Source organism: Oryzias latipes, chromosome 3 (genome assembly GCF_002234675.1).
Source record: "Oryzias latipes chromosome 3, ASM223467v1".
Classification (NCBI taxonomy): Eukaryota; Metazoa; Chordata; class Actinopteri; order Beloniformes; family Adrianichthyidae; genus Oryzias; species Oryzias latipes.
Window position 1 is genome coordinate 18,618,835 of NC_019861.2, and position 27,503 is coordinate 18,646,337.

General features: G+C 38.8%; 1 protein-coding gene across 9 annotated transcripts in view; it reads right to left on the reverse strand.

Annotated features, from left to right (window-relative positions):
- The window catches only part of LOC101166369 (tight junction protein ZO-1), a 110,937-nt gene that overhangs the window by 72,921 nt on the left and 10,513 nt on the right, over positions 1 to 27,503 (reverse strand). For all 9 annotated transcript variants that reach the window (XM_011489604.3, XM_011489600.3, XM_011489598.3 and 6 more), the window contains exon 2: positions 15,183 to 15,396. In XM_011489604.3, the coding sequence (XP_011487906.1) occupies positions 15,183 to 15,396 (214 nt within the window). The remainder of the gene's footprint in view (positions 1 to 15,182; positions 15,397 to 27,503) is intronic.

The window sequence follows — 27,503 nt, forward strand, 5'->3', positions numbered from 1 at the left end:
GTGTCGTGATCAAAGCTTTGATGGTGGAAACCCCTCCGACCCCCTGCAGCCCCAGCTGAAGTCAGCCCAACAATGGAGGGGCCCTCAAGCCTGACCTCCTGGTCCCTTCCTCCCTCCATCCTCTCTGCCTATGATAACAGAGACATTCCTGAGCTGTGCTCTGCCTCACCGCAGGCCTCTCCCTTAATTCCACCAGAGTGGGAGGAATGTTGGAGTGGAGAGCTGTGCAGCCAGGCTGCCGGAGGCGTACAGACAAGAGGAAATGAACATTAATAAACTCAGGTCTGTTATGGCACCTAGAGCTAGAAACACCTGAATGACCACAGCAGGAAGAACCAGCGCCCAGACATACAATCGTGTACACATACTAGCACAAAGCCAAAAAAAAAAAAAGACATCTGCCAAATAGGGTGCAAATGTGGAGCAAGCTGATCCATTTGTAGCTGCCTGGCTGGATTAACTGTGTAAGGTGACTCAGAAGGCGCGATTACAGGAAATGATGGAATGCAGCTCAGTCCAACCCCTTCAATGAGCATGTGAAACTTAGATTTTAATCAAACTTTTATTCAGTGTTTTTGTTTTTTTAGCGTTTTTCCAGAAGTTACATGAAACTATAACTTTTTTTCTAACATGTCACTGAAATCTCTTCAAAAACAACTCAGATTAGTAGCTAAACCACCAAAAAAACATAGAAAATCATGAAAATGGGGAAATTTCTCAAAGCTAGAGGTTGTGAAACGTGGCAAGAAAACCTCACGCAGAGCTATACCAGAGGAGGCCAGGTAGACTCATAAGGATAGTAAGACAAAATGAAAGAAACGTTACACGAAGGGTGAAAAAAAAGCATTTGAAAAAAGTTATAATTTAAAAAACGAGGGAACAATTTGTTCTGGGCCGTTACAGTCAGGAGCAGAGAAATGGGATGAGGGGGAAAATGAAGGGCAGAGCACATCAGAAAGAGTGATATAGTTCGCTGCAGAGGAGTTCCACCACACACATAAATCTTCACCACCCCCTGCATGTTTCTGCAAATCAATTCTCTATGTTGCTCGCTGCTTATTTATGGGTCACCATTAGGGACAAACTACCAGCAGCCATGAGGAGTGAGTGTTGTTGCTCTAGAGAGGTGGAGCTTGGTGGGGCAGTAGGGGTGTCACATCAGGATGCCTTCCCCATGAATCAACCAAGCAACAACTGAGTAAGCTGGATTTGAAATTTATGCAACAATGGAGGCTTTTAATCATCAACCTTGAACAACCACTGGAATAACTTGCCCCAAAATCCCAAAACTTTTTGCCTTCTTTTGCTGTTTACCGTCCTCTTCGTGGCTGTTTCCTTTGGCACGCAAGAAATCAAAATCAGCCGATGTTTCCATCAAGCCCAGGTTTGCGCCTGACATAGCCCAATGCCTGTCAGTGTGTATGTGTATCCATACGCACAAATGTGTGTCCGTCTGACAAGAGTGCAGCTCCTCACACAACCAAGACGGGATCAAAAGCGACAACATCACAGAGCTGTGACTTTTCCTGTTACAGTGCCACAGACTGCAGGTTTGTAGTGCTGTGACCTTTTCTGGCCACGCAGCCACCTATCCACCCAGATTATTCCCTATCCCTTACCTGTTCTTCCTGCCCACCTGTCTGGCTTCTTGTCTGCCTGCTAGACCGCCAGGCTCCTTCAAGGCGTAAGAGGCTGAAAGATTTATTAAAAGCAAACAAGCTGAGGCAATAACAAGAGGATACAAGGACGGTTAATCTGGCGATGACTTGCAAAACCTCTGAGCTAATGTCTCAGTGAAAAGAGACGGCGAACTGTTGAAATGCCCTAAAAATCAAAAAAGTAAAAGAAAATCTCTACTTTAATACAGATGCTATCAGCAACAGAAGGGCACAAAAAGTCCTGGAAACCTTAGAGAGAAGGCAGTGACCCATGGATAAGAAATCCCTATCACCTGATTGATAGTCATCCAGCCCTGCCCTTGTTTGTCAGCCTCTTCTAGGATGAAAGGCGAGGCAGACAGTCAGACACATTTTGTAAATATGTTTCAAGCTAATTTCTAAAGCTTAAGCTATTCACATTTCTTTTTTACTGTCTCCAAAAAAAAAAAAAAAAAAACATTTTCCTTCAACTGCTCCCTGTGGAACCGTTAAGACTCCAATAATCAGTTATTTTGGAAAATTTTAAATTTTTCATGAGCAAGTATGAGCCGGTGGCCCTAAAGTGCACACGAATCTGCTCATCTCTCTCATTCTCAGCTCCTCTGATGCTGCTCTCTTTGGCAGTGAGATCCCCAGTGGGTCTTTCTGGAATGTCAATTTCGGTTAATTAAATTTTCTGGCATCTGCTTTGCCCATGAAGTCACAGAGGGAGCCGCCATGGTGCACACAAATGGAACAGATTTGTCACAAGTTAAACCTGAAATCATTTATAAATATTAAGCAAATTCATAAGGAACTCAGCTGCTCATGCTGAATCAGAGAAATTGATCAAGAAAGAAATATGCAAAAGTGGAAGAAAGTATTTGTACAAGAGGTCTCAAAAACCCGGGTTTTCTATGCTTTTGGATTTTATTTCAGTTTACAGGTTTGCATCACTCACATAAAAAAAAGCAAATGATGTGTAGAAAGAGAAATATGGGAAAAAACACAACAAATGCAACAGGATTGCAGATCTATTTGTGTGAGTTTCTCATTAAATAACATATTTTTAGACTTTAGCAGCAGAAGACAAATACACACATGTATGTTTCAATTGAGTTTTTCGATTTAAAGAAACTTCAGATGGAAAAAAAGAAAAAAGATGTTGAATCCTGAAATGTTTTGTAGCTGTCCAGAGAACTCTTATGTCTGCTCTTTGAAAGCTTCTAAATGCTCCACTGTCTGCATACCTGGACGAGAGTTGTTCACAAAATGTCAACAGAAATAACAAAAATTATAATTGTAGAACATTATAAGAAGCAATACGCTTCTACTTAAACTAAAATAAGCCAATTAGAAGCGTCAAACTTCATACAAAACGTCCACTACTGTCTCTTCCTTACACAAGTGGGAGATGTTGCCTCACCCTGAATACAGTTAGTGATGAAACTCTGCCCTCTGCAGGATAAAAGCTCTCATAATCTTGTTTTTCCTGACAGACTGGCTGGAAAGGCCTGCCTGAAGCATCTCAGCTCTTTCTATGTAGCAAATGCACTGTTAGTGGACAAACAAGCGTACTGCACAGGGATGAGAAAGGAGGGATATTATGGTGACATAAAAAGGGATTATAGTCAGAATTATCCTTTTGGTAGTCATTTTAAAACCTTTATATTTTTTATTGTTTAATTCTTAATTAATATGTTTTTTTTTACCTTTCCCACATAAATCCACACAAACAAAAAGTGAAAGCACAAATATGTATCATAATTCTGCAGCACATTGCGGTTTGATGTGATCTTTAACCCCACTGGTCACAGAGGTCTGTAGGTCTCTGGATTTTGAAAGGCAAACAAAAGAGAATGCTGACTCATTCTTCTTAAAAGACCAGCTACACCATTTTTATTTTAAGAAAAAACATGCATTTATTTTTAATTCCACATGCAAACTTGCATGAATATTGATCTACAATTTGTGTTTATATTTGATCCAAATCTTTGGAGACACCATGGATGTTCTCTCACTATGAGTCAGCAAAGGCAGATCAGAAACATTCTTTAATGCTCGCATCTGCCCCACCTAAAGAACAAACAGTTATGCAACTTTAACAGTTTATACACATACATCCTAGAGGAGGACCAATACCTGCTATTATTTCAGAAAAGCTACAATCATTTATGAAAAATAAGAAATAAATATTTGTGGAGTAAAACTCACAAAAGGCACAGGTCTTTTTTTCTTGCTTTGATGCCTAACTGCATTAAAGCAAGAAAAAAAGACCAGTCCTGTTGTTGAATTGATGTTACAGGCACAGATTTTTACTCTTGTTCCCATCAAAAGTGTGGGCAGAGTACATCCCTCAGCAGGTAGCATCCTGAAATAGCAACCTTGATCCTAATGGTGCACAGCACAGCCCGCGGTATCTGACGAATCTATCCTGAGAGCCCCCCTTTTTTGCGTGTATGTCTGCAAAGACAGTTGCGGACACACATGCAGTGACAGGCAGATCTACACCTCTCCCCATATCGCTGAGCTTCGACGTCGTCTTGTTTTTCTCTTCTTAGTTTATTTTAATCACTTGATTTGCCCCTCTGCCCAGACAGACGCCACAAAGCCATGCTGAAGGTTGGCATCATGACTTCCCTTGTGGCGTCTCGCTTGACAAAGGTTCACATTTCAAGTGGTCAATTTAGTTAGGAGAGAAAATAAAAGTCAAACCTGAAATGAGAGCCCCAGGAGGTGGCAGCATTGTGGAAAAGGTTAGGCATAGAGAGCTCTCTGCGCGGAGGTGACTGACATTGTCATGAAGGTGCAGCACATAAAGAAAAAAACAAGCACAAGAACGAGACTAATGAAACTAAAAGGTTTACACTACCACTGACTATATATGTATACGTACACGTGAAGATAATTTGTGAGATCATACATGAAGCTCCAGGTGGAGGGAGCTTGTCAGTTGATCTCGTCTCACCAATCTTCTCATCGTTTTAACCCTTGTGCTTTCCTAAGCACTTTAACATTGAGAGTGAGGTCATCCAGACCCCACTAGACAGTGCGCTGAACCTTTTTTCTTCAATGATTTGTGATCTTCACTGCTGTCCATGGATTACATGAAATCCTCTTCACCTTTATCCACCTTTGTGATGTTAGGGAGAACACGTCAATTTAAGGATCGGGTCATCTGGACCCCATAGGATAGCACAAGGGTTAAGTGGGACATCTTGCAGAATTGGTGACTTTTTTTAGCTACGAACAACGGCCACTACTATACAGAACTAGTGGCTGGATATAGAAATGTGAAAGGGTTTTTATTTAACCTTTATTTAACTAGATCAAAGCCCATTGAGAATCTCTTTTTAATAGTGATCTGGCCAAGAGGTTAGCCCACATTATAAATAAAATTATTTTTTCTTAAATTTATCAGCAAGGTAGTTGATAAAAGCTACTTAGCTGTGAATATGCAGAGCTCCTGAGATGTGAGCAGGTGATTCCTGAGGGAATGTGAACTTCATCATCCAGCCTTTCCAGACAAATTTCACACAAGAACAGACTGTAAAAATTGCCATCATTCCTACAACAGTGCTTCATGCACCATTAAAGGCTCACATAGCTGATGTTAAAGAAAAATGAAAGGGAAAACTTGTTTCATAAAAGTTGAAACAATCTATTTTCAGAATGACTTTATATTGAAGTACATTTTGACGAATTATTTTACTTTTTTCTGTTCACCGAAAAAACAAAAACAATCATTGTTGTTATTTTGCACATTTGATAGAATTTCAGAAGATTGACTGCAGTTGCATTAATCATCATGGAGTGAATCAAAATTATTCCCCAAAATGAGTAGTTCCTTATAAACAAGGTTTTCAGCTGAGGGAAACTCAGAGCAGATTTATTGACTTGAAAGGGCATTTATCTGAAAAACACATGGAGGAAGTCAAATGTTGTTAAAGTAGCTATAGAAATGTCAACAGTCAGATGGGATTTTCTCAATGTCACAACATTGCTCAGGCAACAAAAGTGGTCTAACACAAAACTTTACGGTAGTCAGTGGTTTATGGCATCAGGTTCCTGTAATAAATCACCTGCAGGAGGAACTGAACTCTGTACAGGTGAAGATCTATGAGGTGTCCCAGAACTGAAGCCATAAAGTGCAGCAAGAATAGAAAAGACAATCTACAGTGAATCACCAGGTATTAGAGTATCAACTGCAAAGGTTTAGCTTCATTAAACTGCATTTAAATGTCTACATTTTCATTATTCTCATTTGTTAATGATTATGTAACCGAACAGTCAACTTTGTTAAATTTTTAGTATTTAAAGACCCCCTCCCACCATCCTTTGATCTATTGGAAAAACCTTCTCAGTGCTCTTTTAATAAGGATTATGCCATTTTTTTGCCAAAAAAACAAAACAAAAACAGAAGTGTGTTGTTTTCTGGGGCATAGTTTCAGCAGAGCAACAGTATTTCATTGGAAATTCACCCCTTAGTTGTGGGCAACCCCCCCCCACCCTTCCCATTGCGGAGCAAAGCATGGAACTTTTATTTTCTAAGTCAGAAATAAGCTCTTTTCAAATAGCATTTTTTTCGCCTGCTCCTGATTCACAACAATTTAAATAAAGAAGTATTCAAAAATGCATGTTAAAAACAGCACTCGGAGTAGATCTTTAAACAGTGACTTTTCTGAAAACTGCAGAGGAAGAAATTAAAGCAGCACAGTAAGGTCACACATTTTTCACTTGGTGTTGTACCAACATTAAAAAAAATCTGACGTGACATGTCCGACTTTTCTTTCCACATCTGTGCCTGCTTAACAAAAATATGGCAATCCACACTACAGTAACCTATGTACATTACAAGCCTAGGCTCCGACTTCCTGGAAAGTAATGCTGTTTCCATGGAAACAGATGAGAGGGGTCTAAACTCTAAGCTTCAAGAGATTCCATTGGATAAAACAACAGTGCTGTTACAACAATGTGGCACAGGAACAATGATAAAGTCAAAAAAATCAATTTTATTTCAAAAACATGCACAGACATTGGATTTTAGTGAAGGATTTTAATACTGGGAAAAACATAAAAAACACCTTTAAGGAAAAACAGAAACTAGAAAACACTTAAACTTAAATTAACTTGAGGCCACAATGTGTTTTCTTTCGATAGATGATAAATTATTCAGAAAAAATGCTTCTGCATTGAGAAATAAGACAGTAAAACATTTGAAATTAAATAAAGACATGTGTGGAAGCAAGCTGTGTGGGAAAAAGAAAACTACAGGATGTTGTCGCATGAAAACTGTCACTTATAAAAGTTAAAAATAGCCATCAAAAGAGAAACATCTGACAAAACAAACCCAAATCTTGTCTGGTTTTATCCCGTAGAGTGAGGAACTGAAGAGATGCAGCTCACAGGTTAACAGCGCAGGTTCCACTGAGAACACTGAGGGGGTCAGCCTTCCCCATCTGATCAATAAAAGGACTTCCACCTCTCAATTAAGTAAACATCGCAGCAGAAAGAAGGTACTCACAATTACTTATCAGCACACCTCCATGGCTGTGAGCAAACATTTAAACTAATGAGGATGAATACATTGCCTCTGAGCCTGAAAGCGGGAGCAGACTGTCATCCTCACCTGTTTGTGGTTAAATCAATGATGCAGGACAGCAACAAAAGCAAAACGACACAAACAGGACCCCTGGCCTGTCAATTTTCTCATCAATCTCATCTCTTTTCCTTTTTCATCCTTTCATGCCCTCTTCTCTGGAAGTATTTTTGTCTTTTTATCTCATCAGCCTCTGCCCTCTGGTAATTCTTTATGTCTCTTGTCTGTCCTCCTCCCTCTTCTTCTACTTCTGTTCGAGAAACGCTGATCTGCAAGACTCCCTAATGTGACCAATCAATATCGCACAGAGGACAACTGACTGCCGGACATACTAATTTGAGCACACGTTTCCAACCATGTATGTAGGCGGACCCCATATCATTTTATCCCTTTACAAATCCAAAGTAATTGATTAATTTGATCTAATGTGACCAGCAACCCATGACGGCGTCTCATGGGGCCCTCTAACTGTGGGGGTGGTGATGTAAATGTGGTAGATCTTTGCTTCGTCTCTCTATAAAATCAAAATTGGTGGCGCCTGACCTTCCTGCCTGACATTATAAATGCATACTGCTGCGCGGGGCAAAGAGCATGCCGTTATACAAGATGATTCAAGTCCTCCAAGTCGTCCAGACAAATCAATCTGACTGGTCAAAATGAAAACCACATTCAGTTTCAAAGTTCTGGATGTGGATGTGTCTGACGGCTTATACAATGAAGGTTATGTTTCAGCTACACTAAAATGCAGTATCAGAGTAGCTAGACTTCTGAAAAATGAAGAAAATTTTTGAAATTGATATGAAGACTGTGGCTAATTTCAATAATTATTTTTTTCTCAGAAATCTTCTAAACAACATCTATAAGCTGAGATATTTAACAATCAAGTTAAGACTAATTATCTTAATTAGCTTTGATAAATCTGTGAATATATTTTTTTGTCTTTTGCTCTGTTTTTTGTTTTGATTACTTGAAAGAAAGCGATTCCTATTCCATGTCCATCAAGCTAGAATATAGGCAAAATCACTGTTGTTGTTGTCACACAGGTGGTTTGGCAGAGATTTTTATGTTGAATTCCCTTCCTGACACAACCCTCTATTTTATCCTGGTTGGGGACAGGCACAGGGAAAACTAAGGTTTGGGCCCCTTTGTGGCTACATAGTGAGGCAGAAGAATGAAGGGTCTTGCCCAAGGACCCACATCGGATGAAGCTCATTGTTCACCCTGGGAATCTAACCCTGATTTCCCATGTGCCAGTAAAACGCAGCATAATCGCTACATACTTAAACAGTATTATTCATATTTTTCGCTCATGTGACAAACTTGGAGGGCAATACAGTTGTCCAAGATGATCCTCATGCTGGAATTTCTCCTACAAAGTGCCAAAAGCTTCTCCATTTTCTATCTGTTGTCTGACAAGTATGTAAATTATGTTTAAAAGCAAGAAAAACAAAGATATGAAGAGAAACAGTGCGTTTTGAATAAGTAGTTGTTAGCATATTCAGGAAAAAATCTTAATAAAAAAATCTTTGGAAATCTTGTAAATGTATTTATACATTGAATATAAAAAGTTTTAGTCGCTAAGACCAGTTAATGAGCGTTTAATTGCATTTTCAGGGACATTGTGTTCACAAATACAGACAATTATTTTATTTCTCATGTAAATAAAAAAGGGGCTAGTAATTTTTCTGTACTTTTGGGGCCTTTTACTTAGACTGTGACATCAATAAAACTATCAATAAATGGCATTTTCTGTAATTTAACTGTAGGTGAAGGAAAAAAGGGTTTAAGCTTACCTACTATCAGAAAACTTGGAACACAGGTTGGCCATAAAAATCTTGAAAATAAAGACGATTTATCGTATTTCGGGCAGATACTCGCTGCAGTGTTTTACATGTAAATACCCTAGGGCGGTTCAGTCAATTAACTCACCTGCTCAGCGTCCTATTTAAGCCCAGGTGCGCAGTCGTTCATTCTCTTTCTTACCTTCAGCGCTCATTCTTCGCCCCACCCTCCTCCCCGGCTTCCACCTGTGGGCTCCGTGAAGGGGGGGTTTTGTTACCCAAAAGTGTTATGGAAATTTCTCATGGAATTGAACGGAGCCTTATGCCAAACGAAAATATGTGAATGCCAACTTAAAGAATGTGGAAAATGTCAAATAAATATTTCTTACTGCAAGAGTTGTCTGACTGAAATCAATTTAAGATAATTGTGGAATTGCAGCCAGGCAAAATTTTACAACATCATTCCAACTTTTACTGTTTATGACTTGGGAATTAAATTGTTTAACTCTGTCTAACCTAAAATACTTGGTATATATCTAAAGGGATAAAAGTTAAAACCAAATATTTTTTTAAAGTGGCCACTTTTTCTAACCCAAAGTGTTCTCTGTAGGCATAGGAAAGCAGATTCTTGAAAGACAATAGATTCCCACAAACAAATCATTAATTCTCAGTTATTTAGTTTTTTGGCAGAATTGGTTTAAAAAAAGTCTCTATAGATAATTGGTTCAAGCCAAATGATCAGTTGCTGACATCACAGAGTCAGAAAAATTCACTACCAGAGGTCCTGAATTTAGAAATAATGTAGTCACACAAATTGGTCTGGCCACTGGGTCTTCCCCACTGGGCAGAGGCCCGGGGATAGACGCAGGCTACGTCTCTCGGCTGGCCTGGGACCGTCTCGGGGTCCCTCCAGATGAGCTGGAGGAAGTGGCCGGGGCGAGGGAAGTCTGGGCATCTTTGCTTAGACTGTTGCCCCCTTGACCCGGTCCCGGATGAGCGGAAGAAGATGGATGGATGGAAACTAGAGTTAATGTGTCTTCTACTCTGAGACCACCAACAATGACTTTGAGTCTTCATATTAATTTTTTTTTCAGCTGTTTGACAGGACTGCAGCTGTCAGCTGCAGCTGAACTAAGGCTCCTTCTAAACTTACCACTGTTCCTGACATGATTGACAGACTGCTTCACAAGCAGCCCAGCCTGAAGTCAAAGGTCACGGCTGAAAATGACAAGACTTCCACACCATGAAATACTAATATCCAGTCCAACTTAGCTACGCTTCCTTGTATGTTTAAAGCACGACACAATACTTTTTTTCTTTTTGCCGTAAAAACTCGAAAAGACTCCATTACCCATAAATCATGGGTAATAGATGTAAGACAATAATCTAACTATTTACTTCTCACATTTAATGTTTCTTATAACTCAAAAAGAAAAGATTTTTCATTTCTCTTTTCAATAAATTTAAATAAGATATATTTTAGACTTATTAGTATTTCCATTAATCATATAATGAACAAGAAATGGGATTTTACCAAAAATCTATCCTTTGAAATAAGTCTCAACAATTTTTGAATTTTCTATAGTTTCTCCTAATTTGTTGTTGAGCCTGTTCCAGTTGTATTTAGCTGTACACTCTAGAAATCTCATTTCCTTTCAGCATTAAAAAACTATTGTTTTTTCAAATATGCAAATAGAAAACAATTTGCATTTTCTTTCTCTCTTGATAATAAGTACAATAACTGTGTGTAAATTTTTTCAATAATGATCAGTGTTGGTGCTAGGACACCACACAGTCCTGCACAACTGCAAAGCCCCTGCAGATGTGTTAGACACTGCTGGCAATCTCCAAAGTTGGGTTTGGACACAAGTAAGATGAACGAGTAGCATGTAAAATGCAATTTCACACTGTTGCACTTTGAGAACAACAGTTTGAGAGAATGAGTTATAAGGTGTTGGCAGAGTCTCCTGTCTGCGCGAGCAAAACACATTACTCTAATGGAAACATCCAGCGCCTCACTGTCAAACCATTCTTTCATTAGCCATAAAGCCCACCCGTGTCATAACCTCTACTCCTTTGTTACATGTATCACAGCCATTTCTCTTTGTCACCGTCTGTTCCTCAGCTGACCTGTTGCAGGTTTGCCATTTGTGGTTTGTGGCCACCAACAAGCCAGAGTTCTAACCACCAACCACCTGGGTTTATAAGTTTGTGAGAACCACAGGAGATTCCTTGATGCATTCATGCACTTTACTCACACTAAAAAAAAACATGTTACTGCTTTAATTTGAGTAGTGTAACAAGAAGCCTATCAGTTGGAAGACTTTCAGTGTGGAAAAATTGAGTTTCAGCTATTCTCAAAATGTTTTTTTGTTGTATCTACATTAGACAATATATGAGAAATGGGAGTGACCTACCTTTTGGAGACCATAGTTAGCTAAAATACATTGAGAGGAACTTAATTTAATCTATCTAAAAGCACAAATACACTAAGATACCTGATGGAAAGGTTTTAACCAATCTTTCATCTGGAACCAGGCCATAAGGAAAGCAGTCTAAGAAGTCTTCTTAACTCTGCAGATGCAATTCTTAGGCCCACAGATTTACTGTGCACAACTTCTGTATGTGTCTATGTCATTCCACTGACTTTCACCAATAGTGTGTTTTTGTGGCCCAGAACAGAGTAGTGAGTTCTCTGTTGGCTTTTGTTGAATAAATAATAGCAGAAATCCCAGAGGATCCATAGACTTTTGCTCTTTTTATCTTTAGCCCAGACAGTGCTATTTTTTCTCACCCACCAAAATAGAAGCATCAACACAGCTTTAAGAGGTGGATTGTTCCTCCCATCCTTCATTAATGTTTCAAACTTTCACTTGTAGATGTGCTGTGATGGTCCACAGCAGGACAGGAAAACAGAGGGCAAAGTCGCTTGAGCAACATGCCTTATGTGATGCACAGAAGTGTTGATGGAATGGACGAGGATTTTTTTTTTTAGTTTGAAACTTAATCTTCAAAGGACTCCAGGATGTGAAACTTAGTCTTTACATCAATGCCATGTGAAAAATTAGACTTTATCTGAATATTGCATGGATTCTATTCCTCAAAGCGTCTCCCACCACCTAAATGTATTCAAAAAATGTCTTAGATAAAATAATACAACTTTAAAATACTTTGATCGTTAAGAGGGGTTAATACCAATTTTAACAAAAGTTATATATTCAAACTGTTTTTGTACTTACAGCAAGGTTTATTTCTGTAAAATCACAAGAATATTGGTCTTATTTATTGGATATAAATGTATGATTTCTCCACAGCTGACAGCAGGAACTATAATGGATGCTCCAAAGTTATAAGGCTTTACTTAAGTAATTTGTGAGCAGGAAACCCAATCAAATTGATTTGACTTTATTTGAATTAAAGTGCAGTTTTAAAGCATGCATGTTCTAGAAGAGCTGTTCAAATTTTCTTTTATTTTTTCCACAAACAAGCAAAACTGAGTTAATATGTTCAATGACTGGCTGTGAGGGACGCAGGGATCATTTTATGTGTGAGCAGTCACTAAACAGAACATACCAACTACTGATGTGTAGTTTTCTTTAAATGTTTCTGTCATATTCCTCTCTGGTAAAAGTTTAAGTGAGATGTAACACAATATGTCCAGGCAAAATTGCAAGCCCACCATTACAGAAAGCCTACACACATAACAGCATTTTACATCAGCAGGGATGGGAGTCCTGGGGTTTCCTTTTAAAATATATGTGATGCACTACAAGTCAAAGAAGGCTCAGATCAAAGATTTTATAAGAGAAGGGTAAGCATGTGGAATCCTAACTCCTGAGAGTTTACTGTCAGATAGACAAATGGGCTGGATAAACTAGCTTGACAGTTGTTGCAACATGGACAGCAAAACCATCCAGTTTCAGTTTCTGTGACTGACTATTTCAGAAGCATGTCAACATTTTTTTTTACAGTTTTTTTTTTTTATTTCCCCAATAAAAGGTTCATCATTGATCCTTTGTATCATAAATGCCCCCAGTTTTAGTTTGAAAAGTAGCTTCTTTGCCACTCAAAATTCAGTTATGTGACCAGTGACAAAACTTGTTTGGACTAATTCCAGATAATTGTGTCACATAGCTTTTAAATGTCAAGTGTTTGTCTTAAAATACTTTTTATGAATTAGGAAATAGGAAATAATCAGTCAGAACAATGAAGCTAGACCAATGTATATATAAACTGTAGGTACTTAGCATTTGAAGTTCCATAGTTGGATAAGTCCTCCTAAATTACAACACAAATTTTGCCAAAAGTGCTACAATAAAAAAAAACAAAAAAAAAAACAGGAAAGTAAGAAGCAACTGTATTGACCTAGTGAAAAGCAGTAATGATTTAGGTAGCGTGTAGTGGAGCGCCCCAGGGGGTTTTAAGTCCCACTCCGATCATGTTTTGATCTACTTTAAAAGCGTTCCCGGTGGTGTTTTCATTATGATTATGCTGTTTTTAGCCCAAATATAAAAACTGTGCCGTTTTCTAGGACAATGTTTCTGCAGAACGGTGGTAGTTCATTAGAACATCAGTTATTGGCGTGCAGTAAGCCCACCCACACTTCCCATAATCCATCTGTTTACACACTCTTCTGCTAGTTTACAGCCCCTTACAACACCAACCTAACATTACTAGTGCAATAGAAATGGCGAGCGAAGCAGCCGTACAGTTTTGAGCCAGATGTCAGCTCAGACGAGAAAAACAGGACATGGATCTAGTCATCTACAAGCGGGTGCATCGGAATGGAGCGGAGAAGGGAGCTTGTGGCTTGATATTCATTGTAGGTTCTACATCATACCTACAAGCTTTTTACAACAGCAATTTTGTATCTGCTACTGATCCACAATGATTTGAATAAAGAAAGACTCATAAATTCAGTTTTAATCTTAATTTTCTTTATGTATGTTCTTCATCCTAAGAAAATTGCTACAAAAACATGTTGAAAACACTAAAACACAATTTTCTTCGGAGTGGATCTTTAAAAATCCTGAGATAATTTAGACTGTACCTTAAATTTAGAAACTGCCAAAAAAAAAGCAATGGGGGTCAATCAAAAGTGATGAATTCAGCGTTTGGTCGTTGCAGCCACTCAGCGGTGTCGTCTCATAGCATGTCGTGGACTGTCACCCCCACCACCTTCAGCCCTCTTTAACAATCACTAATGGATTAATTTGTGTGAGGTGGAAATTTTGCTTTTCTTAACCTTAATGAGACTTGCTCATGCTCAGGCCAGAGGCCAGCCGCTGAGCGAAGGGAGGAATAAATAATGACTCCTAACACAGACGCACCAGGCAACCCTCGTATAAGGCCATTTAACATAACAAACATCCAAAACGAGCATGCGCAAGCTTGAACTCCCACAGACCCACGCAAACACACACTGACATGGTGGACTGTCAACCTGGGGAGAAAGGACGGGGGTGGATGAGGAGACATCACACAATGAACATTTATTAAAGGAGACATCTACAGAGGGTCAAGAAAGAAAGAAGGTAGTGGGTGGGGGTGGGTGTTTAACAGGCCTGTGCAGAGACAGGACGATTTAGCTGAGTCCACTGTGGTGACATAAAAAGGGGCGTAGCAAGCACGCATTAACAGCAGATTGGCATGTTTTTACATCATAAACTGTTGGTCGCGTTCCCAAATACCACCCGGCCCACATTAATCGTGAACATGCACGAACCTGTGTGCACAGCAAGGTACACAGACACAAGTGCACAAGTACGCATGAGTTACCCAGAGGGCCAGTTCTCAGCTCAATGGACAATCCCAGAGTTAGGAAGGGTTTTTCAGATCCAAGCAGCTTATCCAATCATTTATCAGATTAATACTTTTCATGAGAATAAACCACTCATAGAGAGATGCATATGGAATGTGTCTATCTAAAAACCAAAGAAATATTATGCAACTAAAGGTTATCCCATGTTTGAGGCTGCATTAGCGCTCTGCTTGTGCAGATTTCAACTTTAATAAAACTGTTTTTCGTGGTAAGAATGTGCTAAAAAATAGACTTTTGGTGTGAATTTAAGCAGGATAAAATGCATTTTCAGTAAATGTCATCTCAGATTATTATTTCTGTACCTGAACACATAAAGTTGCACCAGAAATCTGAATGTGCCTTACATTGGAGTCGAGCAGGTCGATGCTGTCCAGGCTCTTGCTGCGGTGAATGCGGCCTTTGATGCGGCGCAGAGATGGTTTGGCCTGGCTCACTGGAAGTGAGAGGGTTGATGTGGCGGGCAATGTCAGAGCACCAGCGCCACCTGTAGCACCCACAGGCCCGTCAGAACATCCGGCAGCACCCGACGGGGACATTTCTCCATCTTGAGGAGTCACCCTGCATGATAGAATGAAACTATTTTGTCATAACCCAACTGCAGATAAAATATAGAAATGGTGTATTTCTCCTGCAAGGCATGTTCATTTATGAATTTTCACCATAGGCACCCCTTTCTTATTCACTGTGTGGTCTCAAGTATAACATTTTTGCAGTTTTTTTTGAAGGCTACTTGGAAAACCATTGTTACGGCTGTGGCCGTATTTGGTTTTGTTCTGTGTTTTTTGTATTATTTCTGTATCAGAGTGGGACTTGTGTTTTTTGGGGATCTTTGTGTGTCTGTTTGTGTCTAATTATTTGCAGGTGTGGTTCATGTAGGTGTGGCCTCCAATTGGACAAGCTGGTGGAGGCAGCCTTTCAAAACCACCACATGGACCTCCACACCGGGAGAGGGGAGCCTTGCTGCAACAGTCTCCACTGCAGCTTGGCCCTCTTCTCCATTTTGTTTTTGATTTCACCTCTTGTTTAGTTGTGCACTTTTGTATTTTGTATTCTTAGTTCTTCGTAGTTTGTATTGTCTGTGCCCACTCTGATTAGTCTTTTGGTTTATAGTTATTTGTTTAAGTGAAGCTGTAGGGGTGAACCGCCATTTTGTTTAGTACACGTTTTCTCCTGTTTTTGTTAGGTTAGGGAGGTTAGAGTTTTGTCATTTATTTCCCTTTCCTTTCATTTACAGGTAAGATGACATGTTTCAGTTAGTTGGGGTTTCGTTTGTTATTTTGGCCTGGGTTCACCCTGAAGCCTTTTAGCTTCACTATTAGTTCTTGTTGGTTGGTGTTTGTTAATTTGTAAATAAAGTTCTTATATTTTTATGGAGACATTCGTTTGGTGTATTTGTTACAGTTAATTTATTAGTCAAACCTTTACTTTTTTATGTTATGCCCCCCCTAGCACCCCTAGACACAAAGGGGGCGTAACACCATGATGTCTCCCCTTTTCTCCTTTTTTCCCATCACCACTGCAAAGAAAACTGGCAGTAATCAGTTGACAAAAAGTGTTATTCTAAATTTTTTTTGCAAAAAAAAAAAGAATATTTACTATTTTTAACCTCATAGCTTCAGACCCAATTACTGCAAGTAAGAGAACAACTTTCAAGCTTTTTCCAAAATCGTATTGTCTTGTGGTCTCCAGAAGTTGCTACAAAAAATTCACTCAGGCAGTTCCACATCGAAATAAAAACAGGAAAACTACTGGAAGTCTAAAGAATATGAAGTTTCTGTCTTTACTTTAAAGGACATTGCGTCCTGTTGGCAAAAGCTGAACCCAAGCAAGTGTGAATAATTGGGCTGAATGTCAGCGGGTAGCCTGCAGATGGAGACTGAGCATGGAGAGTCTATTTATCTTCCATTAAAGACACATTGAGGCTTCTTCTTCCATGTGTTTGATTTATACAGTCACTTAAGGCAAACATTTAAACACAAATCACAAGGTGCTTAACTGATTTATGCATGTATTTAGTTATTGGGGGGCATTTAATGTTTAAATCACAGGTGATATGAATTGTAACAGGAAAAAGGTTAAAATAAGATGGAAATAACTAAATTAGGAAAAAATGGATGGGTGAAAATAATTGTCATGATAAAAACATGGAAAACTGGAAAGGGAACAACCATTTATGTTACTATCTGACGTTTATATCATTCAAAAATCAATATTTGTGGGTTTCCACAAGAAGTAAACAAGCCCATTTGATGTTTTATTTTCTACCATATACCTAATATTCTGAGCAGAAAACAATTAAATAGTCAATTCAAGCACATGAGCATCTTTTAACAACTGGTGGTTCATTTACTTATAACAGACAAAGGATAGGCTCAGCTCCCAGAGTTTGTTAATACTTTATGGTCCTGTGAGAGAAGACGGACCTGCTGTCACCAGTTGTATCATACAGACACAAGTCGTCAATCAAAGAGCTGAACAGGAGAATTATACTGAGTTTGACTTGACAATATGTCACAGTCTAAAGCAAACAGAAAAAAACTACAGCTGACAGTCTGACAGCTTGTCATTTTTTAGCACGAGATGTTTTTAGGTTAATCTGATTTAAATGACAGGCCTTTTTATTAAAAACAAAAACAAAAAACATATCCAAAAAAAAAAGTATCAATCCATGCATCCATTTATTTATATCTGTCCATCCATCTAACTTTGATCATTTGGTCACGCAATCTCTGTCTTAGGGAGACTCCAGTCAACCTGCAAACGATTCTCACTTCAACCACCAGTATGACCAAATCCCAGATTAATGTTCACAACCCACAGTCTGGGGACACATTTGGAAGAGGGATTCTGCTTTTCCCAGCAAGAACCATGGTCTCACAAGTGGAGCTAATTCTCGTACCATGGTCTAGCTCCTGCATGAGAATTTTCAGAGACCACTTCAGAGACATGTCCAAAGGCCGTCTTCATTAGAAGATAAATCAGTGGGATGGAGAAGATTGTCAAAGTATTAATTCCACCGCCTGAAAACATCCTCTGTAAATGGCAACAGTTTCCCACCTGCAACATGCACTGCATTAGTGGTGCACTTGCTTGGTTGGCATCTGTCTGCTGCCTTCAGAGCTCTACAGAAAAACTTAGGCTAGATTTTAAATTAGAACCATGTGCTGTTGAGGTAATAATAGTGTCCTTTAACTGAGAACCCTAAATTGTTTAGTGGATGTGTGCTCTAGTGAAATATTGGCTCAAAGGAATTAACAGGTTTTTAGTCTGAGTTTGGATCCACCTGCAGCATCTCTCATAAGACATCAGGGTAAACAGCGGGGTTTAACTGTTCTCCAAGGATGTTCTGAGTTCTGTTGAGGCAGTGTAGGTTGTGAAATTTTCTCAAGGAAAGAGTCGCCTGATCATCCAATAATGCTCTTTATTCCCTCCCTGTCTACTCTTCTGTATACTGCATACTGGCATGGAGAATGTCAAGGGGGCTCTCCGCTCCACAGTGGTAGAAGGTCACCAACAGCCCCATCCTCCAGTTGGTTTCCTTCAGCACACTTTGGAAGTTGAGGCTCTGCTGTTCGATCTGATAATGGCTTTGGTGTTGGGGGATCTAACCCTCGCCCAACAACTGTGGTGTCATCTGCAAATTTAATCATGGTGTTCTAGTGCTTAGCTGGATGGTAGTTGTGTTTGTCGAGGGAGTGCTAAACTGACTCAGCACACAACCCCAAGAGAAGCCTTTACTGAGCATGCAGAGGGAGGAGAGGAGAAGTTTGACATTGTGGGAGATTTGTCAGGAACTCTCTGGTCCACGTGCAGGTCGATAGTGGGAAACCCAGGTCTGTCAGCTTAGCTAAAGAAAAGGTCCAGTTTGATTTTATTGAAGGCTGAGCTGTAGTCAATGAAAACATCACCACGTATCCCTCATTGTGTCCAGGTTGCTTAGAACTAACACTTTTGCATCCCCAGTTTATCTGTTTGTTCTGAAAGCAAACTGGTGTTTGGGAGAAGGCAGGTCTGCAGATGAAGACCAGTCTCTCAAAGCAATTCATGATGACAGGTGTGAAGGGGATATGGCAATAGTCATTGGGATTACCTGTGGCTGCTTTCTTTAATATATAAATGATGTTGGGGTCTTTCAGGCAATATGTTGGAAGAGGTTGAGGAGGTTAGTAAGACTCCTAAAAGCTGGACCTTCCCAAGGCAGCCTTTTGTTGCTTGACTGTTTTCTACACTCACCTCAAGCTCTTGAATGGGGAAGAGAGGGGGTATCTGACTGCTGTGATGGATTAAAACGGGAGAAGAACCAGTTGAGCTCATTAGCCGTGAAGGATGAGCTGCTCTCATCTGTGTTGCTTGACCAGTAGTTGCACACATAAATGCCCTCCTTGCATTAGTGTCGAGCTTACTTGGTAAAGGAGACTTTAACAGTTTTCTTAGTGAACAAACAGGTAGGGGCGTCTTCTTGTTGTTAAATTTGCTACTTTTTACTAGCGCATGTTCGCCACCTACAGTTGAAAGAGGCTTGGTACAAAATGTCGAAGCAGCGCAAATTTGGCTCCAGGCTTTTTCTTCCCCCGGTTCTATCCTGATTTTTAAAAGACTTGGTGTCAAATAAATCTGTCCGGGCACAAACCAAAACGATTAATTTCTCATCCATGACCAAATTTGAAACAGTTGGCACTTCTGTGGATTTAAAGAGACATCATCTATATATCACTACCAAAACCGAGTGCCTGATTGGTCAAATTTCAACCTATAGTTTTAATTTTCAATGTGCATTCAGTATATGCGTGTTTTGTACATAGAGCCCAAAAAGGATCGCAAAAACTTGCATTGCGACGTGTGAACAGAAAAATTTTAAATGTGAAAGCCTGAAACATGCATTTACATAGACTTTTTATTGAAAGTGGGTGCTTGAATGCATGTTGCAGATGACGGAATGAACATTGCTTGAAAATGCCTTTTGTGCTGCAAAAACATAAATAATTGCAGAGGATCAATGCTTTTCTTGCACAAAGGTAGATTATATTTATTGTTTAATCAGTGTTTACTGTACCTGTTGCAGCTGCTGCTTGTGTGTATCCACAGTGGATTATAGCAGACAGTCTGGAGGAACATTAGAAGTCGTTCTTACTGTAATCCCAGTGTTACTTTCACAAAGGGATTTCATTAATACAAACGGCAGCAGCTTATGAAGCTGATTGGCTTTAGGAACTCTGTTCGTAAGACAGAGTAACAACAAAATCTTGTTAACATGCTATGTAGCTAATACCTCAACTAAAACAAAGGGAAAAATCTGTTGTCTCACCAATTTTTCATCGAGGTGCTTTTTAAATAAAATAAAAATATCTGATGTGTAAAACCTTATGAAACAACAGACAACTAAATCTTTGGTGACAGGAAACTGCCTCTCCGTCTCGTTTTGTACAGGCAGGTGGCTCAAACAGCCGTTCGAATGCTGAAACCTTTCAAACCACCATGGCTTCACACTTGCTGTCAGTCTACAAATGATTTATGCAGCAGGATTTAACAAGGATTTATTGAACTACGCAAGCCAGTCTACTAGACACAGCTTATCTGTGTCTGTCTGTATGAAGTTTGTCTCACTTTTTATTTCCTCCAGAGAAATAACAAAACAAAATCCCCAAAAAGTCTGGAGGGCACTCACAAACTGTACCCACTATGACCTCGTACCTGCATACTGCCTTCTTGCAATCAAAATAAAGAAAAGAAGACACATTAGGCACAATCTGCAATACGAGGTGAAGCTTATAAATATTATATGAGACTACAGCCGAAAATAGAGGCAACCCCCCCCTCCAGTCTCCGTGCAACGACAGAGCCGCTGAAGCTTTATTATCTCATCCCAGAATGGCAGCATTTTCTCCCAAATAGCCTCATTGTTAGCAATAGTCTTGCATGAATCAGATGAGGACTTGAAACAGAAGCACATTCCTATTTTAAGTAATATACTGTAGAAAAAGGCATTGATGTGAAAAATCAGATGGAGTGCTCTGGACTAAAAATACAGAAAAAGCTTGATGAGTTGTCATTAGCTTGATGAGTTCAGTTTCTGTGCATGAGTGGTCATGAAAAAGACAAAAACCATTATGATAAAAGCTCCAAAATGTTCGTTGAGATTTTCATCACATTTTGGAAGCCTTTAACATCTAATGTGATACCTTTAGATAAGCTGCAAGGTTTGTTTTGTTTTGCACTGTCTAAATGAAACTATATGTGGAAAAGCTTAGGATCCTAACAGTAGTCATGATGCTGTTTTTAATGAGCGGATTCAGCTGCAAAAAAAATAAAAAAAAATAAACAAAACTCAGGAAGTGTGGCTGCTGTACTTGTGAACACACATTTTAGATTACAACAGCTGAATATTTTATTTATTTTTTTAAATTTTGGGCCATAAAGTCACCATGGCAACTAAAAGCAACTCATGGTGGTAATCCTTTTTGCAGAGACCTCATGGAGCGCTCTGACCGAGCCTTATAAGCTTTGTAATATGTTTTTTCAAAATCCCATAGAAATAAACAACATTTAGACCGACTGATTGATTTAAAAGAGAAACTGCTTTCTTTGTTATTTCCCTTGGTATAACATTAGTTTAGTGGTGGAGACCCACTTGTGTAAATAATATATAATAACTTTCAAGCGCAAAGAATATATAGTCTTATTATGGCAAAAGAAAAAAAACTTACCATGTAAATCATTTTGAATTTTTTTTATGTTTATAAAAACAGCATGCACTATCAAAGACAGCTAGCCAAATTTGTTTCAAATTAACAAACTTATTTAAAAAAAAAGGACTTATTTGGGGAATTGGGATTTTGGTTCAAATCTACACTGTGTGACTTTTAAATATCTTTAACACTGATAGTAAAAAAGATAAAGTAGGTCATATTTTAAATTTTACATCTTGGAAAAACTACATTTTAAACCTGGTATCTTAGGTCAACATTTGTTGGACTACCACAGATGCAGCAATACATTTCTGATACCAAAACCAAAGTAAAAAAGACAAAAGAAAGTGGCAGCAACTACAAGAGTGTGTCAACACAAAGTGCCAATGAAATGTCCGAAAAAGTTTTCCAGAGCTCCTTCTACAAAGAAAGGATTCATGGAAAGGATTACGCTTAAGTCAAAAAGAAGAAAAAGAAAAGAATGCAAAGTCAGCAAGAACAAAGATGGATTACAGTCTATGTTGCCTTTGCGCGCATCGATGCTTAAGCAGTCCAGTCACTCTCAATACCAGAAGGGGGAGACAAAAGTTCTGCAATCTACATTTGAGAAGTCCTGCAGGCAAAAATATTCCTTCCTGACCATGCTGTCCAGGTTAATCTAGTCATCAGCTGTGCATGTTTTTAGCATTCTACACCAGAGTCTAGATAAGTATGACAAACCTGTAAAAAGCTCACTTTATGTACCGGTACTCAGTGTCAGGATTTTGCTGTAATCAGTTCTTATCTTACTTAGGTTTATCTAAAGCATCCATTCCGCTGCTGATTTTTTTCTGACTGTGAAATTTTGCCACCACTCAATGATTTTGCAGTTTTTATCGTAGGACATCATGAGTGGCAGGATCCGTTACTTGTCCAGTCACTGAAGACACTTCCATATGACTCACGCTGCATGTTTGGAGCCAAGGTCATAATGTTGCATGACTCTGGGAAACACCAGACAGCTGTGATGATCTCAGCAAAGAAGGAGAATTAAAAAAACACAGTGGATGTTCTAAATAAGCACTCGATTAAATCCCCCCCCCCCCAAAAACAAGCAATTTTGCTAACCTTTGCTTTGGAGGTCAAAAGGAGACTTCAAAGCAATCATGACAGCTTTTCAAATTGAAAAGCTGGTCCCACTTATGGAGATCAGATGATACTGCAAAACAACAGGAATTGACTACTTTCACTCACACAGACACACTTCCACACCAATATGATCCCATTCTTTTCTTGTCATTTCCCCTCACAGCCTGTCCTTAATGACCTTCTGCCTTTCAAATCGCATCTAGGATACTGTTTTCCTAAGAAAACTACACAAAGCCTTGGGATGCTTCCATCAGGGAATTTGTCTTCCAGCTCATCAAGCAACATCCATAAAACCTGCACTGACTTTTGTTCCTTCAGCATGAATTCATATACCGCTACTCTCCAAGAACCTTTTACCAAGCATGTCCTACGCAAGCAAACATTTTACGTAAAGGCTAGATGAGGGCAAATAGTTTGAACAAAACAAACAGGTGAACAAAGCTTGAAGGCAAGTGCTGTTGAGTGGCAGAGGTGGATGAAAGACAACCAGGGAAGAGACTATAATTTAAAAAGACATAGGACAGAGGGACTTTGTCAGTGTACTGCTGCGAGGTCGCCCAGACTGCTTCGTAATGCCTGACTGTTCAGCTGGAAGTGATGGTGACCCATAAACATGCATCATTTTGCTTCTGGGGCCCCCCCTCTCTACTTGAGGGAACAAGAGGTGCATGACAAATTGTCTTGATCAGGATAACCCCACTGACCCTTTCTAGCAGACAAATAAAAGGCATGACTAACATGTTGGATGGCCAAAGACATCCTTGGAAAAAGTCTAAAAAGAACAAGAAAAACTTTTCAAAGAACTGTTTGACATTACTAGGACGGACCTGTTAGCCTTTTAAAAAGCCACTTGGACAGAAATGCCAAGTTTGAAAATCTTTAGCGATCAAAGACTTTGGAAAAAGCCAGACAATCCTGACAGATGGACAGACCAGATTAAGCATATAGACAGGAATCCCACATGGCTTGAAAACAGTCACGAGCGCTGTCTGACCCCTGCCGCGAGAAGGGCAACAAACAGGGCAGGAGCTGACTTCAAAATCCACCTCTCCCACACAGAAACACGCAGAAACACCACCAGCCATACAAACACATTAAATTTGCACAGCACAATGTGGCAAAGCCGTCCTGAGACTTTCAGTTTAAAAGTTAATGAGTTTAGAGATTACCTTTTAGTCATTTGAAATGTCCATCCATCCATTACCTATACTTGCTTTGTTCCTGTTAGGGTCAAAGGGTTTACTAAAGCCTCTCCCAGCTGCAATCTCAAATTAACTTATCAAACACGCATTCTGACTGTGGGAAAAGCCCAGTAAAAAGAAGCAGACATAAACGATAAAAATACAAAGTCCACACTGAAGGGTTTTAGGGTTTGAACCAGAGGTAAAAAAAAAAACCTCTTAAAATGCACATTAAATGTACTTGATAAACGGGTAATCCAATGAAATAATGTGTCAAATAAGCGTTGTTGTTTCATTTAATTGAATCCAAATTGTAAAAAAAAAGGAATGCATGCTCTTGCTTAGACTTTTGCTGTCTAATCAGATTTTTTTTCAACTGCTGTCTGTCTGAAACTAAAAATTTGGAACAGTATAAACCTTATTTTCAGATGCTACTACTTCATTGCTAAAAATCAAATTATCACTTGTACAGAAAAAAAAGAACAATCAGTAAATCATACAGTTGGGACTTAATTTTGGGGGATAAATAAGCACCAATGACAAAATGCATTTTTTTCTTTCTATAAAAGTCATTTACATTTTCAATGTAAATGCCCAAATAAGTATGATGGCTATACATTATACACAGTCTATGAACAGATTTTTAAAATTGCCCTAAAACAAACAAGAAGACAACAAAGGCATAAGTTATATTATTAAAAACAAAAGGTGTAAAAAAAATGATACAGCAGTTCATTAATGGTTATTTTCAATATTTTTTCAATTAAAAAATTAGCCAAAGAAGACAGTTTAAAAATATCAAGTATAATATTCTACAATAGACTATAGCCTAACAATCAAAAGAGAAGAAAAAAGATCAGAAATGTCAGTCTTGGAACCTGGCAAAATAAGAAGTTTGACTGACAAATAAAAAGATATATCTAAACCAAAATGAAAAGATGAGGCAAAAGGGGAATTTCTGTCAAGCAGCAGTTGGTCCCCTTTGTGTCCTTCTTTTTTTTGGCTGTCAGTGATGGATTCTTTCTTGTCAGTCTTCCATGGCTTATCGTGACAATCCAAAGCCACCAGAGGTCAAAAATGTATGACTCGCATATTTTGGAAGTCAAGGCTTCTTCAAACAGGACCAGACTTCTGTTCACCTCACTGACAGGAAGAGTTCTTCAATGCTCTCCTCTGTGTACTGACAACATAAAGCTGTAAAGTGCTGCGTTACAAAAACATGGCAAGAACACAAGTATGATAGTTCATTAAACTGAGTTGTCAGAGAAAGATCCAAGTAATTCAGCTTGACTTTATTATTCAGCTTATTGTCTTAGTATGAGTGCAACATTGTCTAAGTTTAGCAAACTCTTATCTCCTTTGTGTTTTTATAAAAGATCTATTTTCATCACACATCTAATTTTTAGCCAATTGCCTTAAAATCTTACCCATGATCAAAGATTGAATGTTTTCAAAGCACGGCTTTGTAATATTCTAGCCATCCCTTTGCACAAATCTTATTTTGAAAATATTTCTTCAGGAGGACAATAGGAACTCTCAATGTCAGGGATTCTTGGCTGTAATAGGCCATTGGTAAGATGCTCTGTTGTGGCTCAAAAGGAGAAACACCATGACATGACAGATTTTTGATGGCATGCAAAAAGTATATTTGTGGTATGAAACATTTTTTTGTCTCTCTTGTTCTCAGATATATTTACACCATCCAGCAGTGGATGCAGTTGTGGTGATTGTGTTCATTTGTTCTTCTTCACAAGCATTGTGAACAAAACTCTATTTGAAAATGGATTTTGGAAACAGCTAAGTCCTTAATAATCACCTGAAAATAAAAACCACAGAAGATCAATACAGTATAACTATTAGGGGGGCACCCAATAAAATGGCTGGGCCGATTTATCATCTGATATTTGGTATTTTTATATAAATTAATATCAGCTTCCTCTTTACTTTTTTTTAAATAATCCAGTTAGATGATATTAGGTGAATTTAAAACTGTATTTCAACTCAAATGCAGCTGAGACATACAGCTCTATCATCATCCAGGACCATGTGATTGGTTACACAGGCCACAAAATGGGTAAGAGCCAATCAGAAGCAAAAACTGCATGAGCAATGATTGGGAAGTTCAAATTTGATTCATCACACAAGAAGAAGAAGAAACTTGGAAAAACTAAGGCGAGCAGCTGCACATTGAATATTGGAGGAATGTAAAAACACTACCAAAAACTCTCCCAAAATTAAAATCATTATCCCAGTGTACATCTCACAATTACCAGTAGCATGTGTTACTGTTAGTAGGAAACAATGTCCTACTGTAAACATTGTTAGCTTTTTGCATCTCCCACTGTTAAACAATTAAACTAAAAACCTCAATTAGGGTTTGTTTTATGACACAGAAGCAACCTAAGATTTACGAATACAGAAAATGAGAAGCTGCAGAACAAGTATGTGTTCTTCTGTGTAATCGAGTGATTTCAGAACACAGAAAATGACATTTTTAGATTAGGTGTGTACTAAAGTTGTCTGCAATAGATTTGTGTAAAGAGGGGTAGGATCATTTTCTTTATACATTACCAGCCACAAGCCTTTCAAACACTGCCATTAAAAAAACATGATGATGTGAGCCAGTTTTAACGTCTCTGTTGTTAAACGTATTGCACATGGACTGGAACTGAACTAAGTCTGGGATCTCTGTGTATTTTTGTTTGTTTAAACTTAAAAGAAATACTAGTCATTTTCTGATAATTGGAGGTTTTAATTTTTTTAAAGACTCACTCCAACGAAAATGGTGCTTTTTGTGATTTTTTTTTGTTCTTGAAGCATTTTTCTCATGATGGAGGACATAAATAAAATAATTTAAAATTAAAACCTTTTTTCTGAGTATTTCATTATTCAAATCTTTAAATCAGGAGCAGACAAAAATGTTGTTTGTTGTTATTGCATACAAACTACAATCAGCAGGCCAAAGTCTCCCTGCTCCGCTCCATTCTGATACTTCCACTTGAAGACAATTAGATTTATGTGCTTCGTAGTTTTGCTAATTTGAGCTGGCATCTGGCTCAAATCTTAACGGCTGGATAGCTTCAATATTGCTCGCCATTTTTGTTGTATCGATTGTGTTAGCTTAGGGTTTTGAGGGGCTGAAAGCTAGCGGGAGAGAGTGTAAACATAGTGATGACGGGATATCAGCGGAGGCTTTCTTCTGCACCGACCCAGAGGCAAATTTCTGATGAACTCCTGCCGCTCCACAGAAACTATGTCCTAGATAATGACACAGGCTTTTTGCTTTTGGCTAAAACTACATAATCATAATTAAAAGAACACTGGGAATGCTTTTACAGCAGATAAAAATAGTTGGAGTGGGACTTTAAGAACATATCAGGATTGCTATTTGAGTTTTTGTGTTATTAGAAATGTTGAAGCCAATATTTCTAGTTTTACTGCAACATCTATCCATCCATCCATCCATCCATCCATCCATCCATCCATCCATCCATCCATCCATCCATCCATCCATCCATCCATCCATCCATCCATCCATCTCTCTTCTTCTGCTCATCTGGGACCGGGTCGCGGGGGCAGGAGTCTAAGCAAAGATGCCCAGACTTCCCTCTCACCAGCAACTTCCTGGAAGTGGAAGTGCAAACAAAAATTGGCTACATATTTCATCTAT